This window comes from Mus musculus, chromosome 18 (assembly GCF_000001635.26).
Source record: "Mus musculus strain C57BL/6J chromosome 18, GRCm38.p6 C57BL/6J".
NCBI classification, from domain to species: Eukaryota; Metazoa; Chordata; class Mammalia; order Rodentia; family Muridae; genus Mus; species Mus musculus.
In genome coordinates this window covers 80,881,905-80,907,879 of record NC_000084.6, presented here as the reverse complement: position 1 = coordinate 80,907,879, position 25,975 = coordinate 80,881,905, and the positions used below count along the sequence as shown (strand labels likewise).

At 40.5% G+C, this 25,975-nt stretch overlaps 1 protein-coding gene across 15 annotated transcripts in view; it reads left to right on the top strand.

Annotated features, from left to right (window-relative positions):
- Atp9b (ATPase, class II, type 9B) overlaps positions 1-25,975 on the top strand; it is a 199,941-nt gene that overhangs the window by 26,202 nt on the left and 147,764 nt on the right. For 12 of the 15 annotated variants that reach the window (XR_001782382.2, XR_001782381.2, NM_015805.3 and 9 more), the window contains one exon: positions 15,957-16,065. The exons of the other annotated variants lie outside the window; for them this stretch is intronic. Coding sequence is in view for 4 of the 12 variants with exons in the window: in NM_015805.3 (NP_056620.2) it covers positions 15,957-16,065 (109 nt within the window). In the remaining 8 variants the exon portion in view is untranslated. Of the gene's footprint in view, positions 1-15,956; positions 16,066-25,975 lie in introns of those variants that run through there. 15 annotated transcript variants of the gene reach the window in all.

Sequence of the window (25,975 nt, the reverse complement as noted above, 5' to 3'; positions counted from 1 at the left end):
AAGTAGGTTTGGTAAGATTGGGTCAGGGGAGGTATTTTGGAGTGAGTGGCAATTGAATGACAAGATAGTTGGCCTTGTACAGAGTAGGACAAGAGTTTCATGCAGAAGGAAGAGCAGTTGTGTGTGTGCCATGCTTCCAGGGCATGAGCTGGCTGTCCTGCAGGAGAGTGTGGGTGGGAGGATACAGAGGTCGGGTAGGCTAAGAGAGGTAATGGCTTAGTTTCTCCAGGGCATGAACATGTGGCTTACTATAGCAGAACACTATGAATAAGGAGACAGTACCTGAGACTGGAGAGAACATCTGTGAATGGAACAGGGTGGGATTTTTCTCTGGATGAATGTAAACCAGTGTGCATGTTTACACAGAAAGTAGAGAGTAGTTTCAGATAAGTGACTGTGGTGGTTGAATATTGATTGGCAACTTGCCTGGATTGCTGTATGCCCTGGAGGTTAGGAAAGCACATGTATTTGTGAGATAATTAGATGTACACCATGGGGCCTCTGGTCCAGAGCTGCTCTGCTCTCTGCTGTGATGGGCTGACACATGAGCTAAAATATAAAAACAACCATCTCTTCCCTCAGTTGTCTCTCTGCGCGTGTTCTCACAGAGGTGTGACGAGAGGGGTAGGGATTGTATTCTTCCACCTCTAGAGGTATCTTTTGAACTGAATATGAGGTTGTAATTTTCTGCATTTCTTAGTAACTTTTATGACTCAGGAATATATCATTAAAATAACGTGCACTATTGTCTTGCATGCTTTAAAATTATTTTATGAAAGCTACCTTACTTTGCAACATGTTTTTCTGGCTAAACATAAACTTATAAAGTTAGGCCATGTTTGCACATATATATGTATCCATTTTGTTTTTCATTTCTCTATTTTTCTAAAAAATAAGATTATATCTTATTTGCCTAGTCTCTTGATAGGTTGTTTCTAAATTTTGTGAGTAGAGATTGCTGTAACTAATAATTTGTTTATTCATAACTCATGTACATTTGGAAAACAATATTTTAAATGTTTTATTGATTTATTTTTGACACATTTCTCACTATGTAGGCCTATGTGTCCTATAACTCATTATATAGACTGGCCTCAAATTCCCAATGATCTGCTTGCCCCTCTCTCCCAGTGCTAAGATTAAAGGCACATTGCCACGTTGGACTTATTTTGATTACTTTCTGATGAAGGCAGTATAACATTAAAGAAAACTTTACAACAGGAAAAGTATTTGATAATAATACTTTATAATGTTTATAATTTTAATGTGTTTATTTCTTGCCTCTTTTTCTATAGTTTTGCTTACCATTTAAATATTATTTGTAGTTTAGGTTAAAATTTATTTTAACGTAAGCAATGATAATCTGAAAATGCAAATTCTTAAAAATCTGAAGCAAGGTATATTCAGTCATTTTGCTTTTGCTCTTTGATTTTATTATTAACTCTGGTTTCACTATTTTTTTAAAACATTAAATTTTTGTTGTTGTTGTGGATCAAGTTTCAGTTTGTATCCTTGGCTGGTCTAGGACTTGGCTGATATGTAGATCTTGCTGGTCTCAACTCATAGAGATCTGTCTGCATCTGTCTTCCAATGCTTTCCTCCAGGCTTAAGTAAAAAGGAGATAACCTTTTATTTGAATACTTAATAAAGAATTTTATTTGATATTTTCATAAAGTTGGTTATTTAGCCATGTTTGGAATGGGTGTATGTATTTGTGTGCGCACGCGCGTGCCCGTGTACATTCTTACGCCTGCCCAGAGCATATTGTACACCACGGCAGCTTTCCTTGTTTCGTGTTTGTACTCATTTCCAACTCTGGTTCCATTTAAGTCAGTTAGCTTGAATTTTCAGGTATGGGTTTGTTTTTGAAGTGCTTTTTAATCTTTTGGCATGTAAGATTTAACATTAATTGTATTTAGATAAGTATTTTAATTAATATGGAACCATCTCATTATTCATGTAAGGAGTAGAAGTGAAAAGCCCTTTTGTGTGTCACTTCTGACAGGCCTTTAATTCTGGTGTCATAGTTAGATCTGAGAACTGAGCTATTTTTATGATGTTTTCTTTTGTTTCTTGGTTTTGCAGTAGCAAAATTTGTATCTGAGGGATAAGAAGAATGACTCTGATGAATATTTGTGCTGCTTGCATGTATCTTATCCTTTGATTTAGCAGAAATCTAAACGAGTGAACACATAGGTTCATCTTCGAATTCAAGAGACAGGCTTCTGGTATGTTGGCTTTGAAATACAAACTTACCAAAGAAATTCTAAAAACAACCATGTGGGATTTATTATAGAATTATAAGATAGGCTCGGTATTTTTATTATTAAATATTGTTACTGTAATAAATTCACAAATAAAGACATCACACAGCTAGATTAAGGAAGTCAGTCACCCTAACATGTGCCCAGTCTCGAACTCTACATCTCAGTGAAATAGAGAATAGACATTCTAAAACCATGGGCTTTGTTTAGTGTTTTGTATTTTATTTAGAATTTTATGCACTTACTTATTGTTCTAGACCAAAAAGTTTATTCCTTAGTAACAGCTAAGGGGGACAGCTAGGAGATGAGATAAAAAGAGTAGAAAACCTGGGGTTAGGAGGTCTTACACAAGATATGTCTTATACAAAACAAGTTTATTAAGAATCACATGTACAATTTGCAAGGGAGAAATGGAACACAGTAAGAAGAAAGCTGTCATACAATGAGATGAGGTTTGCAGGAAACTAATCAGGCAACGTTGCACAAAGGTTACACAGGTTACCTCAAGACCATCTAATAACCAGAGTTAGGTTCTCAGGATTTAGAGCCTCCATTCTCCCAAAACTTTAACTCCAGTGCAGTATTGGTTCTGCCAAGTATATTCCTGGTTTTAGAGAACAGTCTGTTCTTTTTCAGTACCCAGGGCCTCAGGGAAAGCCTAGTGCTCAATAGCATTAAAAAACAACTCCTCCCCCCTCCAAAAAAAAAAAAAAAAAAAAAGGTATGACAAAGTTGAAACTAGGAAAACTATAAGCTTTATGACTTCTTGTGCAATTCCTGTATCGTTTGTCTCTATTCTGTCTTTTCTCATCACCTGATTTTACCTCATTTTGGTTTTCTTTCTAAGTGTTCTGCTCTACCCACACTCAATTCTGTTTATGTATGTACATATATACATTACAGGTTTGGATCTACATATAAGGGAAAACATTTTTTTTTCTGATGTGGGTGACCTTTCTTAATACTATATAAGTCTGTCCATTTTCTGTTAATTTCATGGTTTCATTTTTTTTTCTTATAGCTGAATAACTATTTTTTTAAGTGTCCATCATCCCTATTTGCTAGGGAAATGCTCTTAAAACTACCTTGATATACCACCTCTCCTGAGAAAGGATGCTTATCATCAAGAACTTTGTCAACAAATGTTAGAGAGGATGCCACTCTTATGCCACTATTATGGAAATTATTTGAGAGGTTCCTAAAATAATGATAAATAGAACTATCATGTGACCCAGCTATTTCACTCTTGGGCGTATAGTCATAGAATTCCATAGCCTAGCATAGAGATATTTGCACATCCATGTTTATTGCTGTTTTATTTATGATGGCAATGAAATGGAACCAGTCATGGTGTTTGTCAACAGGTGAATGGATAATGAAAATATGGAACATAGAAAATGGAGTAATAATCAGCTGTAAAACTTAATTAAAAAAAGATTAAGTTCACAGATATTTGTAAATCCCTTTTTTTATTAAAATAAAATTTAAAAATCTTAACCAGAAAACTAAGAATATAGATTCTATAATCTGTATATACATCTTTTTAAAAAATGTCCAGGGCACATTTTCTTTATATACATTTTTATATTTTAAAATCTTTTCTCTGCTTGCTCTCATGTTTGGTCAGGTCACATTGCTCAGAGAATGATGTTAATTAGCATTTCTAGATTTCTCTTATCTGAAAGCCACTAAAACATAAAATCATCTTTTATCTGGTGCTCAGAAAACTGAGAGTCTACTGTCCATTACTTTATAGTAAATAAATTACTTCAAGCATCGCATATTCCCTCTACTTTGTAACTAATTTGGAAATTTTAAATTTTATTTATGAATACGGGTGTTTTGCTTGCATGTGTGTCAGAAGAGGACATTGGATCCCTTTTGCCATGTATGTGCTGTGAATTAAACCCATGTCCTCTGAAAGAGCAACTGGTGCTCTTAATTGCTTGATGCATCTCTCTCATACCCCCCAAACTGCAATACTCTAAAAATTAGTTTTACTCTCATTGATGGTACTAATTAGCTTTATTTCTGAACTGCTTTCTCTTGCGCTTTCCCATATGCCCAGAAACATAAAACGAAAGTAAAGTGTTGTTGTTTTTTTAACATTGTGGGTCAGAATAAAAATTATTTTTAGTTAGTGAGGGTGACCCGAGCTATACTTGGAGAAGACTCTTGTATTTGTATACATATGTTTATGTGTATCTGTTGTATGTACTTGTGTGCATGTATGTGGAAACCAGAGATCAGGTTTGGGTGTCTTTCTCCTCTGATTTTGATCCTCATGGACTCTGGTGAGCAAAGTATGTCTGCCATGCTCGACTTGATATCCTTGGAGTAGATACACAGGAGCCCAGTAGCTGGGCACATGGTAGCTGTCTTTCAGATGCCCTTGTGCTGTCTTTGCGGTAGCTGGACTCGTTATGTGAGCAGTGTATGGGGATCCCTTTGTCCACATCCGTACCAGCCTTTGTGTTTGTTCTGTGTTCTCCCCTTTAACTGATTGAGAGTAGATGTTTTTTTCCCCTTACAAAGTGTAAACTATGTAAACTGATTATAGTTTCCTTTCCTTCTACTGCACCCAGCTCTTTCCCACCTGCCCTCCCATCCAGATCCACCCACTTTCCTCCTCTCATTAGAAAACAGGCACCAGGAGATTGTGGGGCACACCTTTAATCCCAGCACTCAGGAGACAGAGGCAGGAGGATCTCTGAGTTCAAGGCTAGCCTGGTCTACAGAGCACATTCTAGGACAGCCAGAGTTACAAAGAGAAACACTATTTCAAAAAAAAAAAAAAAAATGAGAGAGGAAGGGAGACCAGAAGGAAAGTAGGCAGGCAGGAAGGAAACAGGTTTCTATGGGATGGTAATAAAATATAATAAGATAAATCAAAAACTAACATGCAAGTTTGGACCAAAGAAAGAGCCCAGGAGGAGGCACAAGAAACTCAGACCCATTTCTTCATATGCTTGGGAATCACATAAAAACAGTAACTAGAATGCTATCATCGGTAAGGTTAAAAAAAAAGGGTGTGTATGTGTGTGTGTATACATAAACATACATACATAATGAAAATAAAAATAGTGGATAAGATTTTAAAAAGAAGATTCCTGATATGACATTATGAGACAGGGAACCCCCAAAGATGCTCTTGAGTTAATTTTTATTTTGGCCACCTACTGCTGGGCATGCAGCTACCTGTAAGAGTAGTTTGTTTCCCCAGTGAGACTCACTTGGAGGGAACTAAATCTTCATTTGTAAACAATTATCAACTGCAGCTAGATCTGGGTTAGGGATGGGGGCATGTGTCCACTTCTCCTTTCAGCTCTAGAACCACATCTGGTGCAGGCCCAGTGGATGGCGCTTCAGTGTCTCAGTGTCTCAAGTGTGTTGTGCCTGTTCATGCAGAGGGCCTTGTTTCCTTTGCTGTCCTCCATCCCCTCTGGTGCTCACACTCTTTCTGTCTTTTCATCTTTGGTATTCCCAGAGCCCTTGGGGAGAGGAGAGGTTGGGGATTTGGTGGAGACATCCTGTTTAGGGCTGAGTGTTCCAAGACCTTTCACTACATAAATGTCTGCTTGTGAGTCTCTGCTTTGTGCTTCTCTGATGATGACTTTGGAAGGTGCTGATCTATGAGTGTAGCAGAATAACATTAGGGGTTACTTTATTGCTACAATTTTGTTTGGTTGTTCATTTAGAACAATAGTATTTGGTTTCACCTTAGGTCTCTGGGCTATAGACTCTGGGTTTTGGTCATCCAAGCAGTGTTGGATATGGATTCCATCTTGTGGAGTGGGCCTCAAGACAAAGCAGAAATTGTTTGGTTACTCTAACGAGCTTTGTGCCACCCGTTGTGCTAGCATACCTTGTAGGCAGAACACTATCATTGATCAAAGGGGTTGTAGCTCTGTTCCTCTCTTCTTTTCTAGTTTTGTTAATTTGGATATTCTCTTTCTGCTGTTTTAGGTTAATTTGGATAAAGGTTTGTCAGTTTTACTGGTTTTTCTCAACCAGTTATTTGTTTCATTGATTCTTAGTTTCTCGTTTTTTTTAATGTTTCTTTTTTATGGATTTTTGTTCCTAAGTTTGATTATTTCTTGCTGTCTTCTCTTTTTAGGTGTGATTTCTTCTTTTTGTTCTAGAGTGTTCATGTGTTGTTTGCTAGTATGAGATTGCTCCATTTTTTTTTTTTTTTTTTTTTTTTTTTGGTAGACATTTAGTGTTATGAACTTGCCTGCTAGAACTTCCTTCCTTCTTTGTGTCCCATAAATTAGGGTATGATCTGGGTTTTCATTCAATTCTAGAAAGTCTTTCTTCTTTTTTTTCTTGATCCATTTTTCATTCAAGAGTTGTTCATTTTCCTTGAACTTAAAAGCTTTCTATTTTTCTGATAGAAAAAAAATAGTCTTGTTGATTTAGTTTATTTACTTTATGTCCCCCCACCCCAATACCCTTCCCAACCCCTCCCCTCCCCTCCTCCTTCTCTACTCTCCTTTTTCCTCTGAAGAGGAGACACCTTCCCCCTACCCCCACCAACCCACCCTAGCCCATCAAGTTACTGCAGGACTAGGCTCATCCTCTCCTACTGAGTCTAGACAAGGAAGCCCAGTTAGGGGAATAGGATTCATAGGCAGGAAACAGAGTCAGAGACAGCCCTAGCTCCAATTGTTGGGGGATCCTAACAAAGACTAAGCTGCTCATCTGCTATATATATACACATACACATACACATACACACACACACACACACACACACACACACACACACACACACATACACATACAGGGAGGTCTAGGTCCAGCCTGTGAATGCTCCTTGGTTGGTGGTTCAGTCTCTGAGAGCCCCCAAGGGTCCATCTTGTGGAGTCTCTATCCCCTCTGGATCCCTTGATCCTTTTCCCAATTCTTTCACAAGACTCCTTGAGCTCTGTCTAATGTTTGGCTGTGGGTCTCTGCGTCTGTTCCCATCAGTTGCTGGGTAGAACTCTCAGAGGACAGTTATGTGAGGCTCCTGCCTGCAAGCATACTAGAGCATATAAAATACCTTTTTTTTTTTTTTTTTGTCAAGCAGGTCGTCAATGTGGATAAGAAATCAGCTTAAGAAGTATCATTTTTTTCTTTCCTCAGTCTCTTTTTCTCTTCTTTTATATTCTGTGTGTATGAACATTTAGAACTGGAGTTACAGGGTGCTGTAAGATGCTATATAAGAATTGAACCTTGGTCCTGGAATAGTAACCTGTGCTCTTAGCTCCTGTGTCCTCTCAAGCCTCCAATTTTTCTTTAGATGATGTTTTTTTATAAAATTTAATTCATTGTGCCTTTCATTTGGATAGTTTTCAACTTCTTGTATTTGAAAGTTTAAATGTACGCAATGAGAACTAACAAAAGATGAAAGGTATCAAGATCAAAATAAAAATGAAACTCACAGGAAATTGTTAAATATGTAGAAATTTGCAAAAACAGCAGTTTCAGTAGAATTACTAATCAAGAGGAAGTATACCTGGAAGTGAATTCAAGTTATTTCTAAGAGAACATAATTTAAAATATTGTCATATTTTGATCTGATGTTAATAGAATCAATCATGACATTTTAGGTTTTAAATATAGCGTAGATAACATTTACTGTGATTTAATTATAGGGTAATTTTCTGTTGAAAGTAATTTTTCCCTGTCACAGGCCCCTTTTCTAGCTTCCTGGCATTTACCCTCCCTCCCTCCCACATAGTTTCGCTTATATAAAACCCGAAAAGCTCAGCTACACACATGAGAAAAACACATGCTCTTTGTCTGTCTAAGCCTGGGTTACCTCACTTAATGCAATGTTTTCCAGTTCTGTGAATTATCCAGCAAGTTGCATAATTTTATTTTTCTCTAGCTGAAAAAAATGCACTGGGTGTGTGTGTAGCACATTTTCCTTGTGCTTTCATCTGTTGGTGGACATATAGGCTGAATCAATTTCTGGCTATTTTGAATAGAGCAGTGTTCAGCATGGATGTGGAGTGGATACAGGACCTTTGGAGGATGCTTGGGAGTTGTGTAGCTGGGCTTCATTGAAGTTGTGTTTCTAGCTTATTGAGAAACCATGGCTTGACAGTTTACATCCCCAACAGTGGTAAGGAAGTGTTTTTTCCTCACATCTTCACCAGCATCTGTTGCCTTGTGATAGCTATTTTGACTGGGATAAGATAGAATATTGGAGTAGTTTTAATTAGTATTTTTCTGATGTATAAGGATGTTGAACATTTTAAAACTATATTTTGGCTATTTTAGTTTTTTTTCTTTTGAGAGCTCTCGGTTTAGCTCATCCTATTTTTTAATTGGGTTGTTTTATTGTTTAGTTTTCTGAGTTCTTCCTGTGTTGTCATTGATAAGAAACCCTACCCCCCCCCCCCCATGTGTTGGTGCCTCTTCATGTGATTAGCCGTTTATTTTGCTGTACAGAGCATTTTAATTTCAAGAGGTCCCATTTGTTAATATTGGCCTTATTTACTACAACTGGAGTTCTGTGAACGTCTCGCCTGTACCCATATCTTGAAATGTTTTTCTTGTATTAGTTTCAGAGATTCAGATTGAATGTTAAAGTTTTTGATCCATTTGAAGTCAATGTTTGGCAGAGCGAAAAATACAGGTCTACATTCAGTCTTCTACATGTCTATCCAGTTTTCCAGTGAGCATTTTTGGCATCTTTTTTGAAAATCAGGTAGCTGTAGCTGCATGAGTTTATGTCTATGCTATGCCCTTGATCTCTATGTCTGCTTTTTTTCCAGCACTATGATGTTTTTGTCACGTTTTCTCTATAGTACAACTTTAAATCAGGTGTAGTAATATCTTCAGTTTTACTGGGGTGTGTGTGTGTGTGCTTATGTATGTGTGTGTGTATTGTATGCATGAGTCCATATGCCATGTGTATGCATGGAGACCAGAGAAGTATGGTGTCTGTGCTTAGTGCTGTTGCACTGAGACACGTTCTCTGAACCAGGAGCATGTCTTTGCAGTGAGGGTGGTCAGCCAGCAAGCTCACAGAATGTGCCAATTTCTGCTCCCCAGTGCTGGGGTTATAGGGACCAATAGCCATGCCTGACATTTTACATGAATGCTGGGCATTCCAACCCAGGCTCTCATGCTTGCAGAAGTAGTGCTGATACCCACTGAGCCGCCTCTACCCACTGAGCCCCCTCTACCCACTGAGCCCCCTCTACCCACTGAGCCGCCTCTACCCACTGAGCCCCCTCTACCCACTGAGCCATGTCTACCCACTGAGTCGCCTCTACCCACTGAGCCCCCTCTACCCACTGAGCCCCCTCTACCCACTGAGCCCCCTCTACCCACTGAGCCCCCTCTACCCACTGAGCCATGTCTACCTACTGAGCCACCTCTACCTACTGAGCCCCTCTACCCACTGTGCCCCCTCTACCCATTGAGCCACCTCTACCTAAAGAGCTGTCTCTAACCACTAAGCCACCTCTACTTAACTGAGCAATCTCTACTCACTGAGCCAGGGCTCAGGTTGGGTTTGCTATGTGATGCCTTTTTGTGTGAAAGCTGAATTTTTGTGCGGAAGTGAATTTTGAGATCATTTTCTCTTGTCTACGGAGAATAATGTTCATTGCGCTGTATCTGTAGATTGCTTTTGGTAAGGTGATCATTTTTACAAAACTGATTTTCTCGAGTCAGATTTTAAAACTCACTTTTTGTGAGTGTCCACATTGAAAATATTGGTGAAAAATGTACAAGGAACCCTACCATCCAGACATACCAATACCATATACATTGTTAGTGAGGGGCGTGAGCTTATTCTTAACTGATTTTGATTTCAGATACCTTTATCTGTTATGGCATGTGATCCTCAGGAGTTTCTTTATAAGAAAGACCATAGGCAAAAAAAAAAAAAAAAAAAAAAAAAAAAAAAAAAAAAAATTAAATAAATAAAAAATAAAAATAAGAAAAGAAAAGAAAGAAAAAGACAAAAGGACAAAAGAAAGAACAAAAGGAAGGAAGGAAGGAAGGAAGAAAGTGAAAAGCAGCAGGCAGGGCGTTGTGCCCTACCTTGTGTCCAGGCTTGCTGGCAAGCTCATGCTGCTGTTTCAGGGTGACACTGTTTCCTGATAGCTATTGAGTGTGTGCTTTAGGCTTTCATAGAATATAGTATCAAAGCCTGCATCTCTGCCTGGTCTCAGTAGACAGTGGGAAAGAGGGAAGACCCAGCTACTTCTCTGTTGACTTGGTTCTCTAGATCTTCCATCCTTGGTTAGTCTGTAATGATCAACCAAGGACTCAGAACAGACTGTTAATGTAGAGGCCCATTGATTGGAAACTCTCTGGGAGTCAAGAAGGAGACGGTGGCATCTGCTCACTTTCTTGCAGTATCTTTTCTGCCCTTGGCAAGCCATGAGGTGTTTGTAGGCTCCTTGGCCAACCTCACTGGTAGATATGATAGCACTGATGTTGTTGGTTTTTGCTGGTCCAACCCATATGTTACTCAGTTCACCCTTCTTTTGGAACTGTGTTATGTTCCAGGATTTTTTGCCTATGACAGGTTCACTTTCTTCCTGAGAGTGTTTGATTCTTGTTTTCAGAATTAGGGCTTCCCCCTCCTAATTCCACTCCTTCACCAATCCTCCATTAGAAGCCCAGGCTCTTTTTCACTGACTTCAGTTTTTAAAAACACTGGGAAGTAGCAAGTTTTGTTTCTCTTGTTTTTTTTTTTTTTTGTTGTTGTTGTTGTTTTTGTTTTTGTTTTTTTGGTTTTTTCAAGACAGGGTTTCTCTGTATAGCCCTGGCTGTCCTGGCGCTCACTTTGTAGACCAAGCTGGCCTCGAACTTAGAAATCCGCCTGCCTCTGCCTCCCAAGTGCTGGGATTAAAGGTGTGCGCCACCACGCCCGGCTAGTTTTGTTTTTCTTATAGTTTATAATTATGATTCACTTGCTAAAGTTAGAGTAAATTTTGTTGTCTTTAAGACAGAGGTTTAGAAATATGAAAGGTAGAGTCACCTGGGGAATTCAGAAAAATACACATCTGGGAACCTGCTCCGTGGAGATCAGAAGTAGCAGAGTGCTCTTCGGGTAGGACCTGAGCAAGTCTATGCTGCAAAATCTTTTCAGGTGATTTTGATGTGTCCTGTTCCTTTAAAATACTGTCTACAGTGTGTAGATATGTGCTTTCATCCTGCTGCCTTTCCGAGAAAGCCAGCTGTGAATAGAAATCACCTGTACATCATAAACTATGCAATCACTATCACAGCTATGTGATAGTGAGTTTTGTCCTACCTGGGATTAGCTGCACAAGCTGCCCAGAAATGCATTCTCTGGATTCAGAGATGTATACATTTCATGTTATACAAATGTAACTGACTGAAGAGAGATCACCATCCATAATGTGATAAAATAATACTGGTATGTGTTAACTATTGGTGTCATTGAATTTAGGAAATTCATTTTCATATATATTAGGATTCCTGATTGAGACAAAAATCTCATACCTTATCCCATACCAGAATCACATGATAAAACTCATTGTGTAGCCCAGGCAGGCCTCAGGTTTGTGGCGATTGTCCTACCTCAACATCCTGAGAATTGAGAGTGCAAGCGTGAGCTGGCAGTTCTTTAGCAATTTTCTAACAGTTATTTTTTCTTCTTTTGTTGGGGAGGAGCAGGTGTATTCTGTTGCTTTGGTGCTTCATAGTTTTTGTTGCTGTAGGTCTACTAAAATTATACACCCAAGCTTCTTGTTTCTGATAGGCTCATTAGTATTTTCTTTCCTTTCTCTGCTATGGAGGTGTATAATGATAGCATGCAAATTGACCTTGTTTCTAAAATTTTGCATTTCACATAATTCACACAATTTGTTCCTGATCAGGAACAAAGTCATCTGTCCTATGCCCTTCCTTCATAAATATGAGATCACACCTTTACAAGTGCGGGGGTAAAGGAACAGGACAGGTAGACAAGCAACCAAAGGCATTTAGATTTCATTATTTTTTATGTTACCCAGACAAAAAATATCCCTGGACAAAACAGTCTAAGGAAGGCAGGGTTTGTGTGGCTGACAGTTTGAGGGCTCAGACGTCATGGCGGGGAAGTCATGTAGCAGGAACTCAGAGGGTTGTTCTCTTCACTTCCATAATCAGGAATCAGAAATGGATGCTGGACCTTGAATATGGCCCACAGAAGCATAGCCTCCTTCCGATCCATGCCCAGAGGGCTTTTCATTCTAGAGCCTGTCATTTTACCTGCCATCATTAACCATTGCAGCTATCTAATTCCATATACAGATAGCATCATTGTGTATAAAGGAAGAATCTAAGGAGTTCATACACAGAGGTATGTTGGAATAGAAAAGTTAGCAAGGTTATAGAATACAAGATATGAAAACCATTTGTATTTTTATATATTAGCTTTAACCATCTGAAATGAAATTAGGATAACAACTCCATCTGTAATAGTATCAAAAGGAAAGATACTTAGGACAAACGTCAGCAAAAGAGTGAGAGCACATACTGAAAAGTACAGAACATGGAGATTTGATTAAATGATAGACTAGTATTATGGTGGCAGCATCCTTCAAGTGGACTATGGGTATAATCCACACTCTATCAACATCCCATGTGACTTCCTTCCTCTTGTCTCCTTCCCCTACGCTCCTCTAGAAAATTAATAACTGATTGTAAGAATTATTTTGAAAATGTTATGGACCCATAGTAGCCAGTATATCCTAAAAGGTAAATACAAATGGGAAACTGACATGCCCGTATTGGAAACTATCATATCTGATAGACACGAGGTACTGATATAAAGGTAAGCGTGTAGACAAGAGAAGTATGATTGACAGTCCAAAACTAAACCTTTGCATCTATGGCTAGTTGATTTCCAATAGAAGTACTAATGTAGCTGATGGTGAAAGAGTAGTCTTATAAGAATTAGTAGTAGAACAGCTGGATAGCCACACAAAGAGCCAAGATGAATTCTCATGACAGGCTAAGCAGGCTGGGAAGGTGAGTCGAGTGCAGGCAGCAGCTGGAGCAAACTGCAGCTCTGCTTTTGGGACTAGCAGTGGGATTTGTGGGCAGCTGTGCCAGCGTGACTCAAGACATGCAGAAGCGGAAGCTCCAGCGGGGCCACAGACAGTGCTGCTAAGAAGGCCAGCGGGGACAGTGGGCAACGGCCAGTGCACGGGAGTCTGTGCGGTGTGCATTCAGAAGCTGTGTATTCGTCCCAGACTGGATTCTAACATGATATGTGGGCACTGTATTAACTGATGTACTGTAAAGAATGCTCCCCATAATTTCCTGATTGGTCAATGAATGGCTGGGACTTATGACTGGACAGAAAGGTTAGGAAGGCTGGGCATAGAATCAAGTGAGGGGTCTGGAGAGAGATCACAGCGGAGGAAAGAGAAATGAGAGAGATTGCCGACAGACAGGATAGACCCAGAGCACATAGCCAAAAGATCACCCTGAAGACAGGCTGATGGAGCAGAAGCAGTCTGAGAGACACCCGATTGGCGAGGGACTGACATTGGTGTGGGTTTTAACAGGTAGAAGGACTAGAATAATAGCTCAAAACCTGCCCAGAATAGTGCTTACAGCTTATTAATAAATTGTAGTGTTTCTGTGTCATTTACTCAGGATCTACAAAACCAAACATGGGGTAGAAACTCTCAGCAGACATCTAGGAGTAAGTAAAGGGTGGGGGGTGGAGGGGGACTTGTAGCAACCCTCCAAGAAAAATAATGTCATACCATAGGTCTGGTTAGTTCACACATTGTTTTAAGGCAGTTTGAGTTGAGCTGTGGAGAGTCAAGTGGTAGTAGGATGTGAGAAAGTTTCTGTGATATATAGTAAACAGATTACTCATTGTTTTTATGGTTAGGCAGTTGTGGAGCCTAGATGGTGTAGGGCCATTGAAATGTAGCATGTTTATAATTAGGAAGAACACATGGGTTTATTGCTAAAGTGAGGTAATGGAATGAAGGACATAGGATTGTCAGATTAATTTGGAATGAGAACTGTACCTAATTACTGTATGACACTCATTCAAATTCATATTCTCTCTCTCTCTCTTTCTCTCTGGTGTGTGTGTGTGTGTGTTCCAGAGGACAAACTTGGTTGTCATTTGTCAGGTGCTATATACCTTCCATATGGGTCTTTCTTTGGCCTGGAATTCCCCAAGCAGGTTAGGTGAACTAGAAAGCAAGCCCTAGGGATCTCAGTGCTGGGATTACAAGCACGGGCCTTGTTTTAAAATGCGGGTTACAGAGATCAAATTCACATTCTTGGGATAGGAAGTATAGTAAGCACTTTACCTGCTGAGTCTATCTTCCTAGCCTGTCTCTGACAGCAGTACTGTAGGAGTATTGTACTTGCATGTGTATTTGTTCACCAATTGCATGGCTGGTGCCTGTGGAGGCCAGAAGAGGGCATCGCATCCCCTGTGACTGGAGTTACAAGTGGTTGTGAGCTGCCCTGTGGGGGGAAAAAAATCTAAGGAATCCATACACAGAAGAATGTTGGAATGGAAAAGTGAGTTATAGGTTACAAGATAACAAAACCATTTGTATTCTCATATAGTAGTCATAACCTCCTCTGGAGGAGTAGCCAGCACTCTTAACTGCTGGGCCATCTCTAGCCCATCTACTCCTTGCCCTGATATTTAAGTTGTGTTTATATACAGTTCTTTTTAGCAGGGTATTTAAAGAAATGCTGTGTCAATGGGTAAAGGACCTGTTCTTTCCAGCAACCTATTTAATAGAGCCCTTTGGTTTTACAGGGGAAAGGCTGGAACAAAGGATTACCAACCTCTGAGTGCAGTTCATTCAGTGTTCTGTTGTTTATAGTGTGCCTAATCTAAGTCATCAGAACAAGACTGTGACTGTTTAAGAAGGGTTTTTCTTTATCATGGGCAAAGTGACCTGAATAGCACTCTGTTTCCATTTATTTGTTTGTTTGTTTGTTTAATTTTTGAGTCAGAATCTCACTGTGTAGTTTAGGCTGGCCTTGAACTCACTGTGTAGCTAGCCTATTTGTGTTGGCCTCACACTCCTGATATGATCCCAGCTTCCCTGGTGCTAGAATTAGAGGGTATGCCCGTATGCCCATCTTAGAAGAATTTCCCTGTAGCGTATCAGGAGATACATATGTAGCTTTTAAACATGACATATTATCTGTATCAGATTTCACAATTGATTATAAACGTGTTGAAACTTCATTTAGATATCATGCAAGCTACCAGTTGGTAGTTTACTTCAAAAGCAAAATAAAATTTTACCTCTACTCTATAGTCCAGTTGGTTATGTAAGGCATGGAGTGAGAAAATGGGGGTATCTTGTGTTCTCGTGTGATTTGATTCTACCTGAGAGAGACCCGTAGAAGGTGGGACTTTTACGCAGTCATTGCTAGTGTCCGAGTGTCTCCCTGTAGTAAGTGCACTCACTGTTTTGCTGGAGAGCTTTTCCTTTTCCCTGCTCTGAGTAGTTGTGGGTGTTTGTGCATGTCCTTATGACAGACAGGGTCTCCTTAGTCTGAATGTTGTCGGTTTTTTAATATATATTATATGCATTTTTGTAGTTTTTTATTTTTATTCATTTTGTGTTTTAGGGAGTAATACAAATTGAAGGGGAAAAAGTAAAACTAAATATTAAAGAATTTTTCTCTGCTTTTTTTGTTCTGCTTTCTAAAATACTTTTTGTTTTATAGGGATTTGTTTTGGCCGTTACGATTGCACGTGAAGCGATTGATGAATTTCGACGTTTTCAGCGAGACAAGGAAATGAATTCACAGTTATATAGCAAGCTTACAGTAAGAGGTTAGCAAGGACTTAATTTTCCCAGCATTTGCTTAGTATTAGCAGGTTAGAGTTAAAATAGAGCAGGAAGCATGTCCACTCTGTTCTTGAAAGCATTCATGTTTGTATAGAGATCTGATTTTCTCACAGTATGTAATGCTAGAATTTCAGTTAGAGTTTTATTCATTTTCGTGATATGTATGTGTGTATGTGTATGTATATGTATATTTCCACAGTTACACATAAACACATGTATGTATACACTGACACAAAGCTGTATGAAGTGCTCTGTTAAAATGCTGTTATAGATCGGAAAGCACCCAGCTGCATGTGCCATGTGATGCACAGTAGCACTGTGAAGTGTGTCATATGTTCAACACACACAGAAAGGTCAGGGTGCATAGCATGGCATTGAGCATCTGAAATGGGTGCAGTCATTCGACATGGCCCCAGGTGCATACATATATCCTGCTCCTTACCCCATCCAGGCCATTAGCTCCCACTTAACAAATACTTACAGAGCTCATTTCCCCACTTTTTAGTCTGTAGTTGAAAATGGAGCAGTTTATGAGGAAGAGAATGGGTCAGACTGTTACAGGCCCTGACAGTAGAAGAACCTGAAGATTGAATAGGATGGGACACACTGAACTCTTAATTGTGAGTTTCCTGAAAGAAACGAAAAATTAACTGGGTCCCTTCATTTTTTTTCTCTTTTTTTTCCACTGAAGTCCAGGGTGGCCTCTGGCCTCTGTTTTACTTTTTCTGTCTCTGGTTTTGCCTCCTGGGGACATTTCCCGTGAGTGGACTCATGCACTATGGCCATCTTCTGTCACTGGTGTCATCCCTTTGGCATGTTTTCAGGCTCATACACGTTACAGCATCAAGTGGTATTTTCTTTGTTGACAAGTAAATTCTGCAGCACTACACAGCACATGTTTATCTGCTCAGCACTGGGTGGGCATTAGGGTTGTTGTGACTAACATTCCCATGAATACTTGTATACCAGCCTTTTCATAAACGTAGTTTCATTTCTCTTGGATATTGTCCAGTGGGAAGGATGTGAGGCTAGGAGATGAGTCTGTTGAGCACTCTGCAGGAAGCACCATGCTGGGGTTCTTGATTGGCTGCATCGTTGGTCATTGTTGCCAGCAGTGCACAAGGCTTCTGATTTTGCTGAGTCTTCCTTCCGCAGTGTTTGTCAGTGTCTTCCATGCCTGTTGTATGCCGTGTGTTTTATTTGCATTTGCTAGTGATTGTTGAGATCGGGTGTGTTGTGTGCTCTTTGGCCATTTGCACATTTCCTTTGAAGGCTGTATATTCAGATCCTTCGGCTACTTTTTAGCTGAGCCCTTGACTGTCTGTTGCTGAGTTCTAAGTGTCCGTTATCTATCTTAGGGAAGTCCTTTGTCAGATTTATGATTGCACATAGTTTCTCTCATTTTGAGGGCTCACATTTTCACTTTCTTAATGCATAAGCATTTGTTTGGTCTAATTCATTCACTATTTCTTCTTGTTTGTGCTTTTGGTGTTGTAGTAAAGAAATAATTGGCCAACTCCAATAATTTTTCTTTTCTTCTAGCAGCTATAGTTTATACTCTGAATTTAAGTCGGATCCATTTTCCTGTATAATGTGTTACATAGGTCCACATTTGTTTGTATAAATATCAAGTTGCTTGGTACCATTCTCTGAAAAGACTGCTCTCCTTACTGTACTTTTAAATTATTAAACGTAGGTGGGGAGATGGCTCAGTCAATAAAGTTCTCGCTGCATAAACACGAGGATCTGAGTTAGGATTCTCAGCACCCTTGTAGAAAGCTGGGTGCCATGTTTAACCTCTGGTAAGGCCAGTATTTGGCCAGGGTGTATATTTGGGGGCAGAGACAGATTCCTGGTGCTCACTGGCCACAGTCTAACCTCATAAGTGAGCTCCAAGTTTAGTTAGAGATCCTGCCTCAAAAATAAGATGGAGAGCGACAGAGGAAGATGCCTGACGTTGACCTCTGACCTCCACCTCTGTGCGTGCACATGTGAACACATGGGGAGTAGAAGGGAAGGCAAGATTTACTTTTAAGAAAAAGAATGCTCAAAGGCCAGGTGAATTAGGTTTGACGTTGTTATTTTGAGAAGAGTTTCGAGATTCTAGCTAATTTTGAATTTAGGTTTACTTTGGTGTTTGTGCTTAAGCAGAGATTGATGTTTTGTGCATTGGAGACTGGAGTGGTGATATCAGTGGAAATTAATAAGCATGCTAATCAGTCAGCACAGCATGCAGAGCAAGCAGCTACCTGTGTCTGTCCTTTAGCAGAAAGTTTTATTTGCTAGGCAATGGTGGCACACACCAGAGTCAGAGACAGGCAGATCTCTGTGTTTGAGGTCAGCTTGCTCTCCAAATTGAGTTTCTAGACAGCCAGTCTACGTATAGAAGCCCTGTCTTGAAAAATGATGGATGGATGGATAGATAATAATGTGTGAGAGTGTATGTATGTATGTTTGTATATATATGCATCACACATGCACATGTGTTCACTAGTGGAGGCCAGAAGAAGGCATTGAGTTCCCTGGAGTCATAGGAGGTTGTAAGCCATCTATTTTGAGTGCTGAAAACTGAACCTTTGCAAAAGTAGCAAGTGATCTGAATGGCTGAGCTGCCCCCCTCAAACTGCAATTTTTAAAATACTTACAACACGATTCAAATATCTATTACTTTGATACATGCTAAGAAATAACAGCAGGAAGACATTTAAAGCCTGCTTTCTATGGCTAAAGCATTGTAATTCTGTAAGAGCAGAGAGCTTGAGAGGCTTAGTAAACATACTGGGCTCAGAATGTCCAGGAGCCTCTCTCACCTGAGCCTAGGTGTTTGCAGCAGAGTGTGAGTGTTGTGTATGTCAGACCCAGGCTGCAGTTCACTAAAGGAAGCAGCTTGAGCATGGGCTGGCTGGCTGGGAGGGCTTTGAGTCCCTACCCTGGTGAGCTTGAACTTTGGGTATTGTTCATCCACAATCCTTTAGTCTTGCCAGTTTTCTTGTGAAGCCTACGTTCAGAGGTGATCCACTGTTTGAAAAGGCCTGACATGCTTGATTTCCGTAATCAAGCCAGTAGGCTGCTTATTTTGTAATCTGTGACTGCTGGTGTGTTCTCTGTGGTTTACTCTTCGCTGTTCTCTCTAGGCACTTACTTCACATGCGTCCAGGCATTAACATTTATTCTCTCATTCATATATATATATATTCTCTCTCTCTCACGCACACACACATTCACTCATTTATTCATTCATATCCTCTTTCCTTTCCTTCCCTTTCTCTCTTCCTGTCCTCTCTCTTTCTTCATTTCTCTTCCTCTCTCCCTGTCTTCCTGTCTCCCTTTCTCTTCCACCCTCTCTCCCTGTCTTCCTTCCCGTCCCCTCCTTCCTTCCTTCCTCCTCTCTCTTTCTTCCACCCTGCTTCTTCAAATTATAGTTTACTTAAGGTGATGAAGCATGCAAGGGGAAGCCTCTCAGAGAATTGAATTAAATGGTATTTATGAAATAAAGAAGGGTACTTAAAGTACACTTTAAGTGGTATTAGTGTGGTCTACGGTGTTGTTTTGGGTCCTCTATATTAAAAGGGCATTCATCAGAGATCTCTGTAGCTCAAAGTCAAATGGTTTAACAAAAAAACAGTCTTGAGGCTCCAGAAATTAACCTGGGCAGCTGTTAGTGACCTAGCCCATATGTCAGAAGTGCTGCCTCTAGTAAAGCTAGTGGGAAGAATTCTGGACTTCCGGAACTAATGATTTCTTATCTAGTTATAATCAGGTCACCAAGAATAATATATCATCCCACAATCAGAGAAATAAAAGACACCAAGGATTGGTTAGGGTAAATGAGATTGGCCAGCTGTGTGTAGTTTGTAATTATCAAATTGGAATTCTGCCCTCCCTTGGATAATTGAAAACACAAATCTTCATTTTTGTTTGTTTGTTGTGAAACAGAGTTTTATTATGTAGACTTAGATGGTCTGGAACTTGCTGTGTAGACAATACTGGCCTTGAACTCACAGAGATAAGCCTTCCTCTGCCTCCCAAGTATTATAATTGTAGAAATGTGCCACCACATGGGGCCAGAAGTCTTCATTTTTTGATAGTAACATTCTCAGGTTGTTCACTTCACTTCACCAGCTATGAGACTTTTCTGTAACTCAGCATGTTAGTTTTTAAGACATATGTGCTGTCCTTTGCTTTGGCTTAGGCATCTGGTCTTTTCTGGTGTTTTATTGCTACTGTCTTGGTAATATAGGGATTGGACCCAGGAGCTTGTGTATAGGCTTTACCACTGAGCCACACTGAACCACACCACCAGTCCATTTTAAACTTAGACGCAGGGTCTGCCCTAACTCTCCCTACATGCTCTCTTCTACTAGCATCTCAGACCCTTGTGTTCTGCTGATGTCATGGCTTCCTGTCACACTAACCACCTTCCAATATCACATACGACCTTTTAACTTTTTGATGTTTGTCATAGTATAAGATAGGCCAGGGCTGGGACAGGGAAGTGCTGCATTATGTCTCCATATCCCACTTGGGGTTTTTGTACTTCTCACTTAACAACTGATAAAAGCCAACTGCGCTGCACCCACACAAGAGGATGCTTCTTGGCCAAAACACCAAAACAATCATTGATGATCTATGCCAAAACTGTGTGAAGTCCAGGGATCCAGGTGCAGAGGTGAGCCATGGCCATGACTTTAACAGACGTGTGTGTGCTCTGTTGTGTTTGCTTATTTCAGGCTGCTTTTGAGATCTAGGACTTGATGGTATATTGACCAGTCTCTCTATTACCCTGTAAGGTTCCAGTACACAGTTGTCATCTCTCTCAAAGATGGTACCTGACTCTTCCCAGATTTTGGCCATTAAAACTTCTATGGACAGCCGGCCACCATCCTGGTGAGAGCACGGGGGTCTGCCCGGCCTGAGAGGTTTGTGGCACAGGCGCCGGCGGGAGCCTTCTTGGCTCCGGGACTCCGCGGAGGGCAGGCTGCACAGGTGACCGTGTGGAATACAGAGTCCCAGCCGTTTCTGGGACGGGCGAGAGTCGCAGAGCTTCTGGGCGGCGCCATCTTCAGCTCCAGATAGCCGGCCACCTTCCTGGTGAGAGCACGGGGGTCTGCCAGGCCTGAGAGGTTTGTGGCACAGGCGCCGGCGGGAGCCTTCTTGGCTCCGGGACTCCGCGGAGGGCAGGCTGCACGGGTGACCGTGTGGAATACAGAGTGCCAGCCGTTTCTGGGACGGGCGAGAGTCGCAGAGCTTCTGGGCGGCGCCATCTTCAGCTCCAGATAGCCGGCCACCTTCCTGGTGAGAGCACGGGGGTCTGCCAGGCCTGAGAGGTTTGTGGCACAGGCGCCGGCGGGAGCCTTCTTGGCTCCGGGACTCCGCGGAGGGCAGGCTGCACGGGTGACCGTGTGGAATACAGAGTGCCAGCCGTTTCTGGGACGGGCAAGAGTCGCAGAGCTTCTGGGTGGCGCCATCTTCAGCTCCAGACAACCAGCCACCTTCCCGGCAAGAGCCACAGAGCTTCTGAGGCAGCGCCATCCTCAGCTCCAGACGGCTGGCCTCCTTCCGGACAAGAGCCACAGAGCTTCTCAGGCGGCGACATCTTCGACTCCAGACAACTGGCCACCTACCTGGCCAAAGCAACACAGCTTCTGGGAAAGATCCTGTTTTGGGCCTTCACCTTCAGCCAGGAGGAGGTCCAAACACCAGATAACTGTACACCTTCTCTGAAAGAGGAGAGCTTGCCTACAGAGACTGCTCTGACCACTGAAACTCAGAGAAGAGAGCTTGTCTCCCACGCCTGCTGATAGAGGGTAACAAAATCAACAGAGGAACAATCTCTTAACAAAGACAACTATAACAACTAACTCCAGAGATTGCCAGATGGCGAAAGGTAAACGTAAGAATCCTACTAACAGGAGCCAGGACCACTCACCATCATCAGAACCCAGAACGCCCACTTCGCCCAATCCAGGACACCCTAACACACCTGAAAAGGTAGACCTGGATTTAAAAGCATATCTCATGATGATGGTAGAGGACATAAAGAAGGAATTCAATAACTCACTTAAAGAAATACAGGAGAACACTGCTAAAGAGTTACAAGTCCTTAAAGAAAAACAGGAAAACACTGCTAAAGAGTTACAAGTCCTTAAAGAAAAACAGGAAAACACAACCAAACAGGTAGAAGTCCTTATAGAAAAACAGGAAAACACATCCAAACAGGTGATGGAAATGAACAAAACCATACTAGACCTAAAAAGGGAAGTAGACACAATAAAGAAAACCCAAAGTGAGGCGACGCTGGAGATAGAAACCCTAGGAAAGAAATCTGGAACCATAGATGCCAGCATCAGCAACAGAATACAAGAGATGGAAGAGAGAATCTCAGGTGCAGAAGACTCCATAGAGAACATCGGCACAACAATCAAAGAAAATGGAAAATGCAAAAAGATCCTAACTCAAAACATCCAGGAAATCCAGGACACAATGAGAAGACCAAACCTACGGATAATAGGAGTGGATGAGAATGAAGATTTTCAACTCAAAGGACCAGCAAACATCTTCAACAAAATTATTGAAGAAAACTTCCCAAATCTAAAGAAAGAGATGCCCATGAACATACAAGAAGCCTACAGAACTCCAAATAGACTGGACCAGAAAAGAAATTCCTCCCGACACATAATAATCAGAACACCAAATGCACTAAATAAAGATAGAATACTAAAAGCAGTAAGGGAAAAAGGTCAAGTAACATATAAAGGCAAGCCTATCAGAATTACACCAGATTTTTCACCAGAGACTATGAAAGCCAGAAGAGCCTGGACAGATGTTATACAGACACTAAGAGAACACAAATGCCAGCCCAGGCTACTATACCCAGCCAAACTCTCAATTACCATAGATGGAGAAACCAAAGTATTCCACGACAAAACTAAATTCACCCATTATCTCTCCACGAATCCAGCCCTTCAAAGGATAATAACAGAAAAAAACCTATACAAGGACGGGAACCACGCCCTAGAAAAAACAAGAAGATAATCCCTCAACAAACCTAAAAGAAGACAGCCACAAGAACAGAATGCCAACTTTAACAACAAAAATAACAGGAAGCAACAATTACCTTTCCTTAATATCTCTTAATATCAATGGACTCAATTCCCCAATAAAAAGACATAGACTAACAGACTGGCTACACAAACAGGACCCAACATTCTGCTGCTTACAGGAAACCCATCTCAGGGAAAAAGACAGACACTACCTCAGAGTGAAAGGCTGGAAAACAATTTTCCAAGCAAATGGTCTGAAGAAACAGGCTGGAGTAGCCATTCTAATATCGGATAAAATCGACTTCCAACCCAAAGTTATCAAAAAAGACAAGGAGGGACACTTCATACTCATCAAAGGTAAAATCCTCCAAGAGGAACTCTCAATTCTGAATATCTACACTCCAAATGCAAGGGCAGCCACATTCATTAAAGACACTTTAGTAAAGCTCAAAGCACACATTGCACCTCACACAATAATAGTGGGAGACCTCAACACACCACTTTCATCAATGGACAGATCGTGGAAACAGAAACTAAACAGGGACACAGTGAAACTAACAGAAGTTATGAAACAAATGGACCTGACAGATATCTACAGAATATTTAATCCTAAAACAAAAGGATATACCTTCTTCTCAGCACCTCACGGGACCTTCTCCAAAATTGACCATATAATTGGTCACAAAATAGGCCTCAACAGATACAAAAATATTGAAATTGTCCCATGTATCCTATCAGACCACCATGGCCTAAGACTGATCTTCAATAACAACATTAAGAATGGAAAGCCAACATTCACGTGGAAACTGAACAACACTCTTCTCAATGATACCTTGGTCAAGGAAGGAATAAAGAAAGAAATTAAAGACTTTTTAGAGTTTAATGAAAATGAAGCCACAACGTACCCAAACCTTTGGGACACAATGAAAGCATTTCTAAGAGGGAAACTCATAGCTCTGAGTACCTCCAAGAAGAAACGGGAGAGAGCACATACTAGCAGCTTGACAACACATCTAAAAGCTCTAGAAAAAAAGGAAGCAAATTCACCCAAGAGGAGTAGACGGCAGGAAATAATCAAACTCAGGGGTGAAATTAACCAAGTGGAAACAAGAAGAACTATTCAAAGAATTAACCAAACGAGGAGTTGGTTCTTTGAGAAAATCAACAAGATAGATAAGCCCTTAGCTAGACTCACTAGAGGGCAAAGGGACAAAATCCTAATCAACAAAATCAGAACTGAAAAGGGAGACATAACAACAGATCCTGAAGAAATCCAAAACACCATCAGATCCTTCTACAAAAGCTTATACTCAACAAAACTGGAAAACCTGGACGAAATGGACAAATTTCTGGACAGATACCAGGTACCAAAGTTGAATCAGGATCAAGTTGACCTTCTAAACAGTCCCATATCCCCTAAAGAAATAGAAGCAGTTATTAATAGTCTCCCAGCCAAAAAAAGCCCAGGACCAGATGGGTTTAGTGCAGAGTTCTATCAGACCTTCAAAGAAGATCTAATTCCAGTTCTGCACAAACTATTTCACAAGATAGAAGTAGAAGGTACTCTACCCAACTCATTTTATGAAGCCACTATTACTCTGATACCTAAACCACAGAAAGATCCAACAAAGATAGAGAACTTCAGACCAATTTCTCTTATGAATATCGATGCAAAAATCCTTAATAAAATTCTCGCTAACCGAATCCAAGAACACATTAAAGAAATCATCCATCCTGACCAAGTAGGTTTTATTCCAGGGATGCAGGGATGGTTTAATATACGAAAATCCATCAATGTAATCCATTATATAAACAAACTCAAAGACAAAAACCACATGATCATCTCGTTAGATGCAGAAAAAGCATTTGACAAGATCCAACACCCATTCATGATAAAAGTTTTGGAAAGATCAGGAATTCAAGGCCCATACCTAAACATAATAAAAGCAATCTACAGCAAACCAGTAGCCAACATCAAAGTAAATGGAGAGAAGCTGGAAGCAATCCCACTAAAATCAGGGACTAGACAAGGTTGCCCACTTTCTCCCTACCTTTTCAACATAGTACTTGAAGTATTAGCCAGAGCAATTCGACAACAAAAGGAGATCAAGGGGATACAAATTGGAAAAGAGGAAGTCAAAATATCACTTTTTGCAGATGATATGATAGTATATATAAGTGACCCTAAAAATTCCACCAGAGAACTCCTAAACCTGATAAACAGCTTTGGTGAAGTAGCTGGATATAAAATTAACTCAAACAAGTCAATGGCCTTTCTCTACACAAAGAATAAACAGGCTGAGAAAGAAATTAGGGAAACAACACCCTTCTCAATAGTCACAAATAATATAAAATATCTCGGCGTGACTCTAACTAAGGAAGTAAAAGATCTGTATGATAAAAACTTCAAGTCTCTGAAGAAAGAAATTAAAGAAGATCTCAGAAGATGGAAAGATCTCCCATGCTCATGGATTGGCAGGATCAACATTGTAAAAATGGCTATCTTGCCAAAAGCAATCTACAGATTCAATGCAATCCCCATCAAAATTCCAACTCAATTCTTCAACGAATTAGAAGGAGCAATTTGCAAATTCATCTGGAATAACAAAAAACCTAGGATAGCAAAAACTCTTCTCAAGGATAAAAGAACCTCTGGTGGAATCACCATGCCTGACCTAAAGCTTTACTACAGGGCAATTGTGATAAAAACTGCATGGTACTGGTATAGAGACAGACAAGTAGACCAATGGAATAGAATTGAAGACCCAGAATTGAACCCACACACCTATGGTCACTTGATCTTCGACAAGGGAGCTAAAACCATCCAGTGGAAGAAAGACAGCATTTTCAA